General features: G+C 53.7%; 1 protein-coding gene across 4 annotated transcripts in view; it reads right to left on the reverse strand.

The window, feature by feature from the left end:
• Positions 1 to 13,655, reverse strand: part of SLC6A9 (solute carrier family 6 member 9) — a 31,229-nt gene that overhangs the window by 3,419 nt on the left and 14,155 nt on the right. For all 4 annotated transcript variants that reach the window (XM_036232907.1, XM_016123738.2, XM_016123739.2 and 1 more), the window contains 10 exons: positions 9,934 to 10,090; positions 9,192 to 9,323; positions 8,559 to 8,829; positions 2,830 to 2,962; positions 2,472 to 2,606; positions 2,275 to 2,378; positions 1,627 to 1,864; positions 1,404 to 1,538; positions 1,197 to 1,296; positions 1,016 to 1,116 (listed from right to left, as the gene is read on the reverse strand). In XM_036232907.1, coding sequence (XP_036088800.1) covers positions 1,016 to 1,116; positions 1,197 to 1,296; positions 1,404 to 1,538; positions 1,627 to 1,864; positions 2,275 to 2,378; positions 2,472 to 2,606; positions 2,830 to 2,962; positions 8,559 to 8,829; positions 9,192 to 9,323; positions 9,934 to 10,090 — 1,506 coding nt within the window. The remainder of the gene's footprint in view (positions 1 to 1,015; positions 1,117 to 1,196; positions 1,297 to 1,403; positions 1,539 to 1,626; positions 1,865 to 2,274; positions 2,379 to 2,471; positions 2,607 to 2,829; positions 2,963 to 8,558; positions 8,830 to 9,191; positions 9,324 to 9,933; positions 10,091 to 13,655) is intronic.

Raw genomic sequence — 13,655 nt, forward strand, 5'->3', positions numbered from 1 at the left:
CCTTGCCATTGCGCCGATCCCTCTGTCACTCAGACATGGCCCTGCCTCTTCCCTGTAGAGTGACCATTACACTATTAAACACTTCGCACCCCCACCACCCTGAGCAGAAAGGAGCAAATCAGATGGTTTAGGCACAGGAATTATTCCTCCTTCCTGTGGTGGTTTCTAGCATAACACTGGTCCAGCACGCAGGCTCCAGATTGGACAACCTGCTTCAAATGGTGGTGGTTTCCCTTATTAGCCGTGTAAACTTGGGTCAATTAATTAACATCCCTGTGGCCTCAGTTTCTGGATCTATAAAGTGGGGATAATAATGATACCTTGGAGAGCTGTATTACATGTGTTAATATATGAACAGCATACAGAAAGTGCCTGGTTCCTAGCTGTAGTGGGAGTTCCTGCCACCAAGTATGCTCCCAAATAGGTTTCCCAGGTGTTGAATATTGGTAGAAACCAAGACCTTCCCTTCCCAAGCCAGCCTATGCCAATGCCTGTAAAGCTTACAGGTTGCCCCTGATCCTGAACTAACACATGGCTCATAGAGCCTGCTGCTGGAACACTCATGCATTCACACCATGAACCCTGAGTACCGCGAGCACCTCGGCTATCATGGATTGGAGACAAGAGCTCAGTGAGGCTGACAGAGGCTGATACCAATATCAATAATGGTTCCTGAGGCCCCAAAGACAGGCAGGAATGCCAGGGATGGCGGGAGCGGCACCTCTCAGCTGCTGCTAATCTGCTTTTCCCTTCCAGGCTGGGTACTGTCTTCAGTCCTATTCACAGTTCTGTGCTCCCTTCCTAACCCAAGGCCAGGGCCTGGGTGGTTCTGCATCTCCACATACCTGTCTGACTCTATGCAACCTCCCTCAGACTGCCAATGGCCAGCGCTGTGGAGCTCCCATGGGAGCTCTGGCCAGATGGATGGGCTCCTGCTCCCCCTCTGCTGGTTCCCAAGAGAAAGACACTTGCCATGAGGCCGCAGGGGAAGGGAGAGGTCAGCCCAGGAACTTACAAAGATGATAGCTGGAGAGACAAAACGCCAGCAGATCTGGAAGAAGAAGGGTGGTGGGAATCCCAGCATCATCTGGATGTCCTGGAAGTAGTTCCGGTGCCCTGGAGGGGTGGGGGTGGGGGATCAGTGGACCAGGCAGGACAGTGTGGGCTTGGGAGGCCATGGAAGGTCGGGCACTCACCGTAGATGTACATGATAGACACACACATGATGCAGGAGATGACGACCAAGGAGAAGCTGGCCGCGTAATTGTCCATTAACAGCAGCCAGTAGATGCCTGCCTGTGGGCCAGCGGGCAGCTGAGTCGGGAGTCCTGAAGCTAGGCTTCCCAACCCGTTATCCCCTCACACCCTGGCAACTCCAGCCCAGCCTTCCCCTCAGTTCTTACTTGGCTGGTGAGGGGAATGCCCAGCAGGAAACCAGCCACGGCCACACCCAAGGTCACATAGGTTTTTTTCTGCAGGATCCACTCATTCCCCACTTCATCCACAATGGCTGTGACCAGTGTCTCCAGGAGGCAGAACTGCAGGATACAGCCATCAGAGCAGGGGCCTGACCTCTGCCCCTAACCCTCCTCCTCAAGTCACTGGCCCATGTCCCACACCCCATACCTGAGTGCCCAGCCCCAGCAAGATGAGCATGAAGAAGAAGAGTAGGGACCAGAGTGGGGAAATGGGCAGCAGTGTGAGGGCCTCTGGGTAAGCCACAAAGGCCAAGCCAGGGCCATGGTCTGCCACACGAGACACGTCCACACCCAGGTGATTGGCCATGAAGCCCAGGATGGAGAAGATGACAAAGCCAGCATAGACGCTTGTAGCACAGTTAGTGATGCTGATGATGACGCTATCCCTGATGGGGAGGAAAACAGGCCGAGTTCAAGGCATGCAGCTTGCTTCCCTCTGCCTGATTTGGGCTAGGAGAGGACTAGGGGACAGGGAAAGTTGTAGGAACAAAGGTGCCCCCAACCTCTTTTCTGGTCTGCTCTGGGCCTTTTTAAGTGGGCCTGAGGCTCTTGAGTCCTTACAGACACTTGAGGCATCATTGCCCCACCCCTCTTTTCTCTTGTGCCAAAGTTCTCTATACATCCTCCAATGACCCTATCTACATCCAGCCTTCCCAGGACCTCAAGGCCATGAGTGGAAGGGAGGGCGCTGGGAGACCAGGAGGCAGCACTGGGTCTGGTGGGTCTGGGGGATTTAAGGTCAGACTGCAGAAGGCAGGGGATGAGGACAGCCCCGGGGCTGGCGGGAGAGTCTCACCGGTAGCAGTTGTTGTGGAACTTGTTGTAGGAAGCCATAGTGATGAGGCCACCCCAAGCGCACCCCAGCGAATAGAAGATCTGGGAGGCAGCATCCCCCCACACCTGTGGGGGTGAGGGGCCAGCAAGGCAATGTGGTCAGAGGCAGCCACCTCCCTGCCCCTCCCCATCCCTTCCGGGTGGCCCTCCACGTCCCACCTTGGCCTCCAGGATCTTGTCCCACTGTGGAGTCAGGTAGTACATGATGCCCGTGAAGGCTCCTTCCAAGGTCACGCCACGGACAAACAGGATGGTCAGCACCACGTAGGGAAACGTGGCTGTGAAGTACACCACCTGCGCAAGACAGCTCCACTGGACGGCTCTGGGCAATCCTGCCCCAGGAGCCACCTCCCTGGTCCCCAACCACCACCGGCCCTCTGGGCCCTCATCCCTTCCCATGTCCCTTCATCACCCCACCTACACACGCGCGCGCATGCACGCAGACACACACACCCCAGGTAGGGGAGGCAGGACCTTCCTGGGTGGGCATAAACCCTGCCAGGCAAGGGGTGCTTACTTTCCCTGAAGACTTGACCCCTCGAATGAGGCAGAGGAACACGACCACCCAGGAGACGCCGAGGCAGCCGAGGAGGGGCAATCGCACCTCCCCAAAGTTCCCAATGTCGTTTGACAACTTCAGCACGTAGAGCCTGGGGAGGGGATACTCTGTCACTGAGTGCCAGCCCCGTTGCCCAGAAAGAGATTCCCCAGGCTCAGGGCCTGGCCTGGCAGCTTCCTCCGTTTTCACAAGGTCACAGGGGCCCACTTGTGAGATGTGAGCCACTGTGGGGCCCCAGCCCCAGCCAGCGCAGCTCCCCCCGGCTGCTGCCCCCAGGAACTCCACTGCTTGCTGTCTCTCCCAGGACCCTAAAGGATCCTGGAGGCCACACAGCCCTGGGCTGGCCTCCTCAGACCCTGGGGTGTGGAGGTCTCCCTGTCCCCACTCAGGCTCACATCCTATCAAGTGTCACTTCCTTCAGGAAGCCTTCAGTGAGCTATTCATCTGCACCAGTCTCTGCTTCTGATGAACCGAGGGAGGCAGCCGAGTGCTAAGTGAAGACTAGATGCTCTGGAACACAGGGGCTGCATCCCTCCTCTACGTATGCATGGCTCTGTCTAGTGCCCTGTGCCACTCTAGCTGTGCTGTTTTAATCACCCGGACATTTACATGTCAGGCCTTGTGCTAGGTGCTGGTCACATGGACCTGGATCAGGCATTGTGGGCACCGCCAGGACAGGCAAACTGGAAAGTTTCCCAGAAGAGGTGAGGTTTGAGCTGAGGCTTGAGGAATGCAGAGGAGGTGAGTGAAGAGAAGTAGAAATGCGTGCCAGGCTGAGGAAAGAGCACCTGGCAAGACAGGGGGTCGCGAAACACCATGGCCCAGCTTGGGCGTGTTGGTAGCTCAGAAAGGCTGGAAGAGAAAGTGAAAGGAAGAGCTAAAGACAAAGAACAGGAAGAGACCAGATCATATGAAGCTATGAAGTCAAGGCCCAGAAGTTTGAATTTTATCCTGAGGCCAAAGGGAAGCCTCTGAAAGGTTTTCATAAGAGCACTCTTGGGGTCTCTCCATGGCTCGAGATCTCGCAGCAGCTCCCACCTCTGGCCATGGAAAAGCCAAAGTCCCTACGGTAGTTAAGGGACCCTGCGTAATCTATGGCCTCCTACCGGCCATCTCTCTGATCTCTCCTACCCTCCTCCACGCTCACTGCTCTAGCTGCACGGGGCTCCTTGTTGTTCCTTAAACATGCCAGGCATAGCTCCACCTTGGGGCCTTTGCACGTGCTATTCTCTTTTTCCCCAAATATCTACATGTACACATGGCAGTGCTCTTTCCTCAGATGTCCACATACGCACATGGGTGTGTGACCCGTGCAGTCACACGGGGCCCCTTGGTTTAATGCTCTACCATTATCATCTTGAAATGTTTAATACATTTGAACAAGGGGCCTCGTATTTTCAGTTTGCACTGGGCCTCACAATTTATGCAGCTGGGCTTGTCAATATGGCCTACTACTTTCTTACTTCCTATGAGTTTTTACTCAAGTGTCCTCTCTGCCAAGAGGCCTTTCTCTGTCTACCCCACTTAAAATTGCAGACCTAGCCCCAGATTAGCAATCCTTATTATCCCCTTCTTTGCTATATTTTCCTCCACAGCACATGTATCTTTCTATTATGTTATAACTTTCACCTACGTATTTTGTTCATCATCTGTCCTCTGTGAAAGCAGAGTTTTCATCTGTTTTGTTCACTGATATATCCCTTAATGCCTGGCACAACACCTGGCACAGAGCAGAGCTCAGTAAATATTTGCTGAATAAATAAATAAATAAATGAACATTGTGGTAAATGGATAGGGAGGTAAACCGGGGAAACCTGGGGGCAGGCCAGTTTGGTTGGTGCAGTTGTCTAGTCTAGAAGCAAGGAGCAAGAGACAAGCTCTTAAGCCTCAGTTTCCTCATCTGTAAAGTGGGCATATTAACGTCAACCCAGGACAGTTTGTAGATAAATTTAGATAAACACAGGCTCCTTTCTTTTCCCACTTACAGCTAGGACCTCCCAGCATAGGTCGTAGGCTGTCTTCTATCATTCTTAGTTTTTTCACCTTGTTTTTTCCAAATTAGTTCTCAAACCTCATGACAACATTTTTAACACCTCGTGATGGGATGTTACTCTGTCCCTCATGGGACAACGTTGCCAGGCCTGTGATTCGGAATTTGCTTGGCCAGCCTGCCTGACTGTTAGACTTGCAAGCAGTTTGGCCTTCCTCCTTGGCCTCAAATCTTCCTCCAGGCTGTCCTTCAAGGGTGACCTGCAGAGGGCACTGTCCAACACCTCCCTCTCCTGCCCAATTCCTGCCACTGGGATGGTTCATTCAAAGGGCATCAGCAGCACCCTGGGCTAGGTCCTCTCCAGGCTGTTAGATGATGGGGGAACCAAGACAAAGGGATGGGAGAAGTTCAGAAGCTGTGGGACCACCATGAGAGGTCTGGTCCCCTTCGGCAGTGCTTTCCAATCTGTTCCTTTTTGGCTCATTGGGATAAGCAAACAAGGTCCCTCAAAGCTAAAGGCAACTGGGCTGAGGACTCTGGGCTGCCCAGGCCTTGCCTGACCAGAATACCTGCTGGGGGCACATCCGTGTTGAAAAGCTCTGCCTACCAGAATAGCCACAGGATCCTTCTACTGGTAGTACTCAGAGTCACTTTACATACCAGCATTCAAAGTCAACAAACCATTTCTTGTTCAAAAGATTTTTTTAACTTAATTATATTAAACTAGTAGTGTTTCATACTATTTTTATCGTAAGAGTACAGCATTACAATAGTAGAGATTAAAGAGTTTAGAAGGCTAACCTGGGCACCAAAGAATGAGTTCCACCTTTGTTTTTCTGGCACTATGTTTAGTTTTTGGTTTTGTTTTGGGTTTGGACCATGTGCTTTTGAGATCAAATATTTAATCTAAGAAATGTTGAAGCCCAACATATTCAGAACGTTATGCAGAACGTTCTTTATGCAGATTCGTTCTTTATGCAGCACATCTCTGGAATCGTTCTGCATTATTTTTAAATTTCCCCAACCACATGGTAAACACTTTGAGAACAGGACATCCTAATCTATGTCTTTGCATCTCCAGCAGTGGCTATCCTTGTGCTCACTGAGCACTTATCATTGTTCTCAGTTATTTATGCTGCATTGTCTCATTTCATCTTCCAAACAATAAGGTAGGTGTTGTAAGCACCTCCATTTAATGGATGAACAGCTGAGACTTGGAGAGGTTTGGTGACCTCCCAAAGTCAGATAGCTGGTAAATGGCAGAGTCAGAGTGTGATCCATGTGACCTCAGAGCTGCCAAGAAGACACGAGGAGAGTAGTGCTAACGTTTGAGTCTCACTGGTTGTTGGCTGCTGTGTTGGGCACCACAGGGTCGTGGGGTGACAGGGCACGGTCATGAGCTTAGGCTATGAGAAGACTGTGAAACAGGACTATGAACAGTGAGGGAGGGAGGGAGGGCCATAGGCCAGAAGGGCAAGCAAGAGGAAGACACGGGCTCAGAAATCTGTCCTCTGGGCTTCTCCCATTTCAGAAGAGTTGTTTGGTCTTTCTTTTGACTTTCTTCCCTCATTTGTAAAATGGGACTATTTTATAATACCTGCACAAACTAGTTAATAGGGTTGTTGTGGGGTTCAAATGAGATCATGCAGCTTTCTAAGGGGGTGTTGAAGAATGTGGGCCAAGAACACCTGTTGAGTATCATGGGCCTAATTCACACTAGGCACCAAGAAGAGAGAAATCAGATGGACATGGGAGCCTAGTTCCTTAACCTCTGAATGTCAGTCTCTGAATCTGAGAAATTAGGGATAATATTATATGAGATAATATGCTCCCAAAATGGGGATGCTCACTCTTTAGAAGCTAGCCTGGGCAGCCGGCTCAAGGGTCATTTCCCCAGGCTCTCCAGGAGGGGGCAGCAGGGAGCCATCCTGCAGAGAAAGATTCCTGCCTGGGACCCCCTGCTGGGCAGGCAGTTGGGGCTCCAGTCCTGGCTGAGAAGTAGAATTCAATTGGCCACCCAATGGAGCCCCTACCCATGACCAATTTTCTTTAAGGGCTACTTCCCTCTGATTGCACTGGTTAAAATCTCCAGAACTTTACCCTGGGAGGCCCCACCAGGCTAGGAATTCCTGGCAGACAGCCCTGAGGCCAGAGCTTCTAGAACATCCCAGGAGATGTGGGTGGGACTTTGTGCATCTGGGAGCTTCCAAGGAGGTTCATCTTTGGTCTAGGTCAACTTGCTCAGTCCACACCATGCCTCATATGCAGTAGAACACATAACTGGGTACTTTTTTCTTAGTTCTCCCATTAGATGCAAACTCCATGAGGACAGTATCTGTGTGTCCTACTTGCTACTCTGTCTCCCCTGAGTGCAGTGTCTGATACCTGGTAGGTGCTTAAAAATGATCTGTCTGGGAGGTGATTTTGCCCACCCCTCACTGAGAAGCAGTAGCTCTGTTGTCTACATGATGAGCCCTCCTCCTCCCCCACACCCGATCCCCTACCCCTACTGTGGGTTTGGGCTCTGGGACCAGGCTTAGAGGATATCAACCTGCTAGGACTTCAAGTATCACTGGGGCTTTGGCCACTTCTCCTACGGCTCTCATCATCTGGTGGAGAAAGCCTCAAATGCTTAGCCTGGCCCAGAAAGCCCTGTACCATATGATACCTGGCCTCTTCTGTCTTAATATTCACCTGCCCCTGACCCTAGTTCCAGTTTGCTACCTCCTGGCCTCGGCTCACCTGCTCATGTCTCTCCCAGTCTCTCCTCTGCCTCCTTTTCTCCCTCCCCTGAGAAGCCTTCTTAGCCACCTTCTCTTGTCTCCATCCCCTTAGAACTGACTGCTACCCACTTTGTGCCCCACCACACCCCTGTGCATACCTGCACCAAAGCACCTGCCCCTGATATGATTGGTTACCTGTCTCCCCACTGGATTGTGAGCTCCTCAGGGCAGGAGCTCTAGGCCATTCACATCCAATTGGCATACAGTGCCTGGCAGAGCTATGCAGTGAACATTTGTGGAATGAATGTGTGAGACTCACTGGTGCCCAAAGCCTTCTGCCCACAGGTTCCCCAACAGGACGTGGGGAGTTTCCTCAGGATGTACTGCTGTTATCTTCACACTCACTTAGTTGGAACAAGGTGTTCCAGACACCTCTGGCAGCAGCTGCCCTTTAGCCAGCTCTAAGACTTCAGAGATCTTTCCTGAGCCCGGGGCTAAGGAAACTTTTACAGCTCCTTGTGCTCTGTAGCATTACATCTAAATTTAATTCTTGTAAGTTCTCCAAGAAGGCCAGTGCCCCCTCCTAGGCCACCTCATGGCTCACGAGTTCCCCACATACCTGTTACTCTCATCGGAAAAGGTTTCTCTCAGCCCCAGGGCCTTTGCTCATACTGTTCTTCTCATCAGGAAGTCAGCTCTCTGACTTTCCTCTGCAGCCTTGCCTGACTGCTGGAGCCCTCCCTCACTGCTACTTAGTAAGGACTCTCCAACTCTTCCACTGCTCTCTGCGTGTCAGCCTCTTCTGTGAATTTCTTATACCTCTTCACATACCTCTGCCCTGCTCGGTACCCAGCAGAAGGCTGAACGTGCAGCAGGCGCCCTACCAAGTCTGCAGATGGTCGCCTGATGGCAAAAGGGAAGGCTGAGGGTTGGCACCGGGTGTCTCCCTAGCCCAGGTCCAATGGGGGCCTCACCTCCAGTATTCCTCGCTGGGGCTGGTCCTCTGGAGGGTGCGGTTGAGCAGGTGGGAGAGGTTACTGGGCGGGGTGGCAGGCTGGGAGCCATTGGTGAGGTTGGAGGCATCCAGCACACCAGCACAGTCAGGTGAGTTCCAGGGGTTATTGCAGTAGGCCCAGGGCAGCACGTGTGTCATGGATGAAAAGAAGTAGTAGAAGGCGATGCAGATGATCACGTTGTAGTAGATGCCGATGTACGTAGACACCACCATCATGCCATAGCCAACGCCTGGGGGAGCAGAAGGGGACAGCAGCCTTACACATCTAGCTGAAGGAGGTGAAGTTACTATCGAAGGGCCCAGGCGCAGGCTTTTATGGAGGGCTACAGAAGGGACAGGTCAAAGTCTTAGCAGGGGCAAGCTAGGAAGTGAAGGGGTTTTATGTATACATGTGGAGGGCAGGGTGGAGGCCAAGCAAACACGGATCCCAGTATGCATCTGTGGTCTTGGCCATTGATGTGGGGCTTGGGGTCAGCGCCAGGGCTCCAGAGGAGTTTGCAGTGTTTGTACAGATGGGTGGGTCTGCCCAGCCTCAAGGCCTGTGTGTGTGTGTGTGCGCATGCTGTGTGCGTGCACCCCACCCAGGCCTCACCTTTGAACATGGGGCTGATCCTCCAGACCCCCAGGCAACCTTGACTTGCAAACTGGCCAAAGGAGAGCTCCATGAAGAAAAGAGGGATCCCGCAGAATATCAGCATGATGAAGTAGGGGAACATGAAGGCACCTGGCAGACAAGGAGAGGGCTGGCTCAGGGGTGGACTGCGGGACCCACTCTCTTCCTGCTCAGAACCCAACAGCCAAACCTTCGAAGTTGGCTAGGGCCTGAGGAGGGTGTACCATGAACTGAGTAGGAGCCTAGGTCTGAGGAATACTACCCACGGCCTTTTGATCTTGACAGAGGCTCCCAAGAAGTCTGCTCTGAGCAGAACTCAAGACCCAGAGCCACTGTGTTTGGGTGGGATTTGATGGCTTAACCAAGCAATTTCACAAACATAAGTCACTGGGATCCTCACATGTCCCTGAACTATTTTAGGGGGCTGTCGAAACACACGGTATAGAAGACAGGGAACCTCAGGAAGCTGGGGTGCTTTTCTCCATTTCTTCTCACCTGGAGGGAGCAGGCTAGCAGATCAGGCCCTAACAGCAGACTACCAAAGTCGGGGCCGGTTTGTGCCTTAGATAAAGGACACCTAAGCCAGGGATGGGAGTGAAGGAGATCAGGGCCAGAGGCCAGCCTGTCTGGAGTGAGGTCTGTGCCAGGGAGGGGGTGACCCAGGCCCTGCTGAGTAGGCCCTGTCCGAGTTGGTGGTCCCTGCCCTGTGCCCTCCGGGTACCTCCCCCGTTGCGATAGCAGAGGTATGGGAAGCGCCAGACATTGCCCAGGCCCACGGCATAGCCCACGCTCGTCAGTACAAACTCAATCTGGTTGCCCCAGTTGCCCCGTTTGAAGTTCTGGTCCTTCTTAGTGGCCTCGCTGGGCACAGCACCATTCTGTGGGGACAGGAGAGAAGCTACCATCAGCAAAGCATTTGAACTCCCATGCCTGACCCTCTGTGCCTCCCCCAGTGGGGACGCCATGGGCCCTCCAAACTCCAGCCCCCACACTGGGCTTCCCCTCTGCTAGCAGGAGCCACAGGCAGGCCTGACGGAGGAGGGGAGCAGGGAGGAGCGGCTGCCAGAGGGCACCAAGTGGGACCTCCCTCACTAGCCCCCCAGCACCCTGCGCCACAGACACCAGCCCACCTGAGGAGGTGCTGCCAACATCTGACAAGTGGGACACTGAGGGGGAGCTAGAGTGGAGAGACCCCCCAGCCCTAGCCCCTCCAAAGCCTCTCCTTTCCCTTCTGGGTGAGGATATGGAGCAGCTGAGCCTCATACCAAGCAGCCAAGTAGGGCTGGGCACAAAGGGACCTGTGTCCAGGCAGCCCCCCCCCACCCGCCACCACCACATCACCAGGCTGAGCACGCTGCCCACTACAGGCGGCTGCAGGGGAAGGGATGCTAGGCCCCTCCCCCAGTTGAAGTCTTTTTCTTGGGGGCACAGGGTGGGCAAGACTATGGGATGAGGGAAATGGGGAACAACCGAGCTGGGTCAGACCTGGGGAGAGCATTCAGGACTCAGGACGGGAGGGCCCAGTAAAATCATCTGTATTGTTCATGGTTGGGGAGAGGGCCCTGGAGAAGCTGACCTGGGCTGGGCAGTGCTCGCCATGAGTTAGGGGATGATTCCAGACCTACAGGTATCATACCGGACTTGGAGGACAGACTCTGCTAGGGGAAACTGAGCGCGTGACTCCAGGAAAGGGTTTCTGAGCTGAGAGCGGGGAGCTGCAGAAGAGGGGGCTGGTCAAGAGGGGCTGATGAGGGGATTTGCCCCAAGGGAAGGATGCCAGACCTGCCCGGGAGCTGCAGGGCTGGAACAGGTGGCCTGAGGCCTTGCTGAGGGCAGCCGTTTTGGAACCCTTTCCCCATGCTGTGTCCCTTTCGCCCCCTCCCAGGTGAGCAGGAAATCAAGCTACCCTGAGCCAGAGCCTGAAGAATCTGAGGGGTCTAAGAGACATAGGGACCCCAAGAGTCACCAACAGAGAAGGACAGACAGGGAGCCCTTGAGTGGCAGGGAAAGCCTCTGAGAGATAGGCTATTCTCCTGAGAGAAATGGACAAGAGTTCCTGGCGGACACCCAGGATCAGAGACAGAGCAACGTGACCTCTAAGCAGCAGTGACAACGCTGACCTTCAACTTGAAAGAGACATATTCAAGGACAACTGTCATGTTGGCCAATAAACAAAGAAGCCTGGCGCTTTGAAATGCTTTCGGACCCTGACATTAACTGACAAACGCAGAAGGGAGGAATGGCCTCATGGGGACCTGAGAGTCTCCTGCAAAGGCATTGGGAATGCAGACACAGGAGGCCCCCATGCCTGATGGAGGCCCCAGCCGTGCACCCCTTGCTCCCACATTTGGTCTCTCTGGGCTTGCACACCGTGGACACTAGAGCACAGACACTCTAGTGGAGCGACCGTCCTGTGTACCCAGTCCAGCACTGTCCCCAGCAGGGACACTGACCCTCACATCCTCCTGGGAGGTTTGGGGGCACAGCCCCAGGAACCACAGAGTCCTCTTCAAGAAGCAACAGGAGCAACTGGCAGGCTGAAAGAGCCTGCGTTCATTCATTCTTTGATTCATTCATATAACCATGCAGATTTACTAACACTTGAGGTGTGCCAGGCCCTGCACTGGGCACTAGGAATTCAGCAGTGAACAGACACCTCATCCACCCAGAGCTAGAAGTCAAGTGAGGAGCAAGCCATCAATGAAATTAATAAATACATAATTTTTATATGCAACTCCTACATGACCACAAAGGGGAATTTCTCATGTCACAGGACTATGAAGGAGGATAAGGGGTGGGGGTGGGGGCAGGGCAAGGTTAGGGACGGCCTCCCTGATGCAGAGGCTTGGAGGCCAGCTTGGCTCTGGGAGAGGATGGCTCACAGCCCAAGTGTGCCTTCTGTGACAGGCCCCTACAGAATCCTTTCTAAGCCTGTCACCACCTCCCAGGGCCTCCTTTGGGACAGGCCTAGCAATACCACAGGGTCAGGGGGCATTTTTTTGGAGGGTGTGAGTCCTGCTTGGGGTAGTTTATCCATTCCCAAACAAAGCCCAGCCAAATAGGGCTCCTATATATTGACCCTACAATAACAGTTTCATTCTGTCCAAGGCTTGTTTACTTAGGGGCACAATAGGGGATTGTGGAGCTGCAGAATACGTGGGTGGGGTCACAGAGCAGTGGTTACTGCTGTAAAAGAGACAACGGAGGGTCCAGGATGGCCTCATGGGCAGGGCGAGGGAAAGGTCCCTGGCAGAGAGTGAGATCCCCAAGGGTCGAAGTTCAGGGCCTCTTTCCTGGCTACGGCCTCCCACCAAGTGCAGCAGAAACAGACTTGGATTTCTGCGGTCTGCTCCTTCCCTGGCAATGTAGGGGACAGGGAGGGTGGCGATGCCCCCAGCCACGCGCCATGGGCAGCCGCTCCACTGAGCCCTCAAGAGCCAGCATGCTCCGTTAATGAGGAGCACACCACTGAGCGTGCGCCGACTGGTTCAGCTGTGCTGGCTGCCACACTGGGAGGCCGAAGCCCCAAGGACAGGGGCCTGGAACTGGAAGTTGGGGATTGTGCTCTGGGAGGAAGTTCCCCACAACACTAGGGGTCCGTTGGGCAGGAGCTGGAGGTCAAGTGCTGTGAGTAGCTCCTGGCACCTATCTTCTGCTTCCAGGCCCTGACTCTCAGCACTGTGGTGCCCCAACCATGGAAGCTGTGGATGGGATGCCACCTGCCGTGAGAGCCTCACTCACAGCTAGGCCTCTGACTTCAATTCCAACATAAGCTATGTCCAGGTGGCTCGGCCGATGGCTTAGCTCTCAGTGGAGGACAGAGCAAGCCTACCTTTATCCAAGTACATGGGAGGAAAGGGTCTCCAAAACACTCCACAGGTGTGGGAGTTAGGGGGTGGAGGAGAGTGTTCTAGGGACTCTAGATCCCTTCCTTCTCCATCCCCCTCTGGGGACTTCCACTTCCTTCCCAGGCAGCGAGGTTTATGACTAGTAAGCCTTTTTCAAGGGCGCATAGTTTTTTCCTCCTTGCATAATCTTCCTTATTCTAAGACTCATTTTCTTGATCTTCTGGGTGAACAGCTGCGTCACTGATATTAACTGTCCCTGCAGTGGTTGTTATCTCTAAGGTGTCCGTGAAAGAACCCAGACTGGCGGTCCATCTGCCTAGCCCAGCTCCCTAACCCAGCTCAGCCTCGCCGACTGGCCAGGCTCCAGGCCTCTCCAGCCATCACCTATCTCCCACTGTCTGCCCCTCGCTGCCCTCCATCCCTCCCTCGCTCACCTCTCAGTGGTGAATTAAACTATAGTGGCTTGAGGCCCCTCTTGGGCACCTCCTCTCCAGGCTCTCTGGACAGCCCCTACTCTTACCCCTGACTCCCTCACTGTGGGCCAGGCGGGCGGTCTCCAGGATAAAGACTACCCTGCCCTGTGACCAAGCTTCCC

This window comes from Rousettus aegyptiacus, unplaced genomic scaffold, assembly GCF_014176215.1.
Source record: "Rousettus aegyptiacus isolate mRouAeg1 unplaced genomic scaffold, mRouAeg1.p scaffold_m13_p_1, whole genome shotgun sequence".
Lineage (NCBI taxonomy): Eukaryota > Metazoa > Chordata > Mammalia > Chiroptera > Pteropodidae > Rousettus > Rousettus aegyptiacus.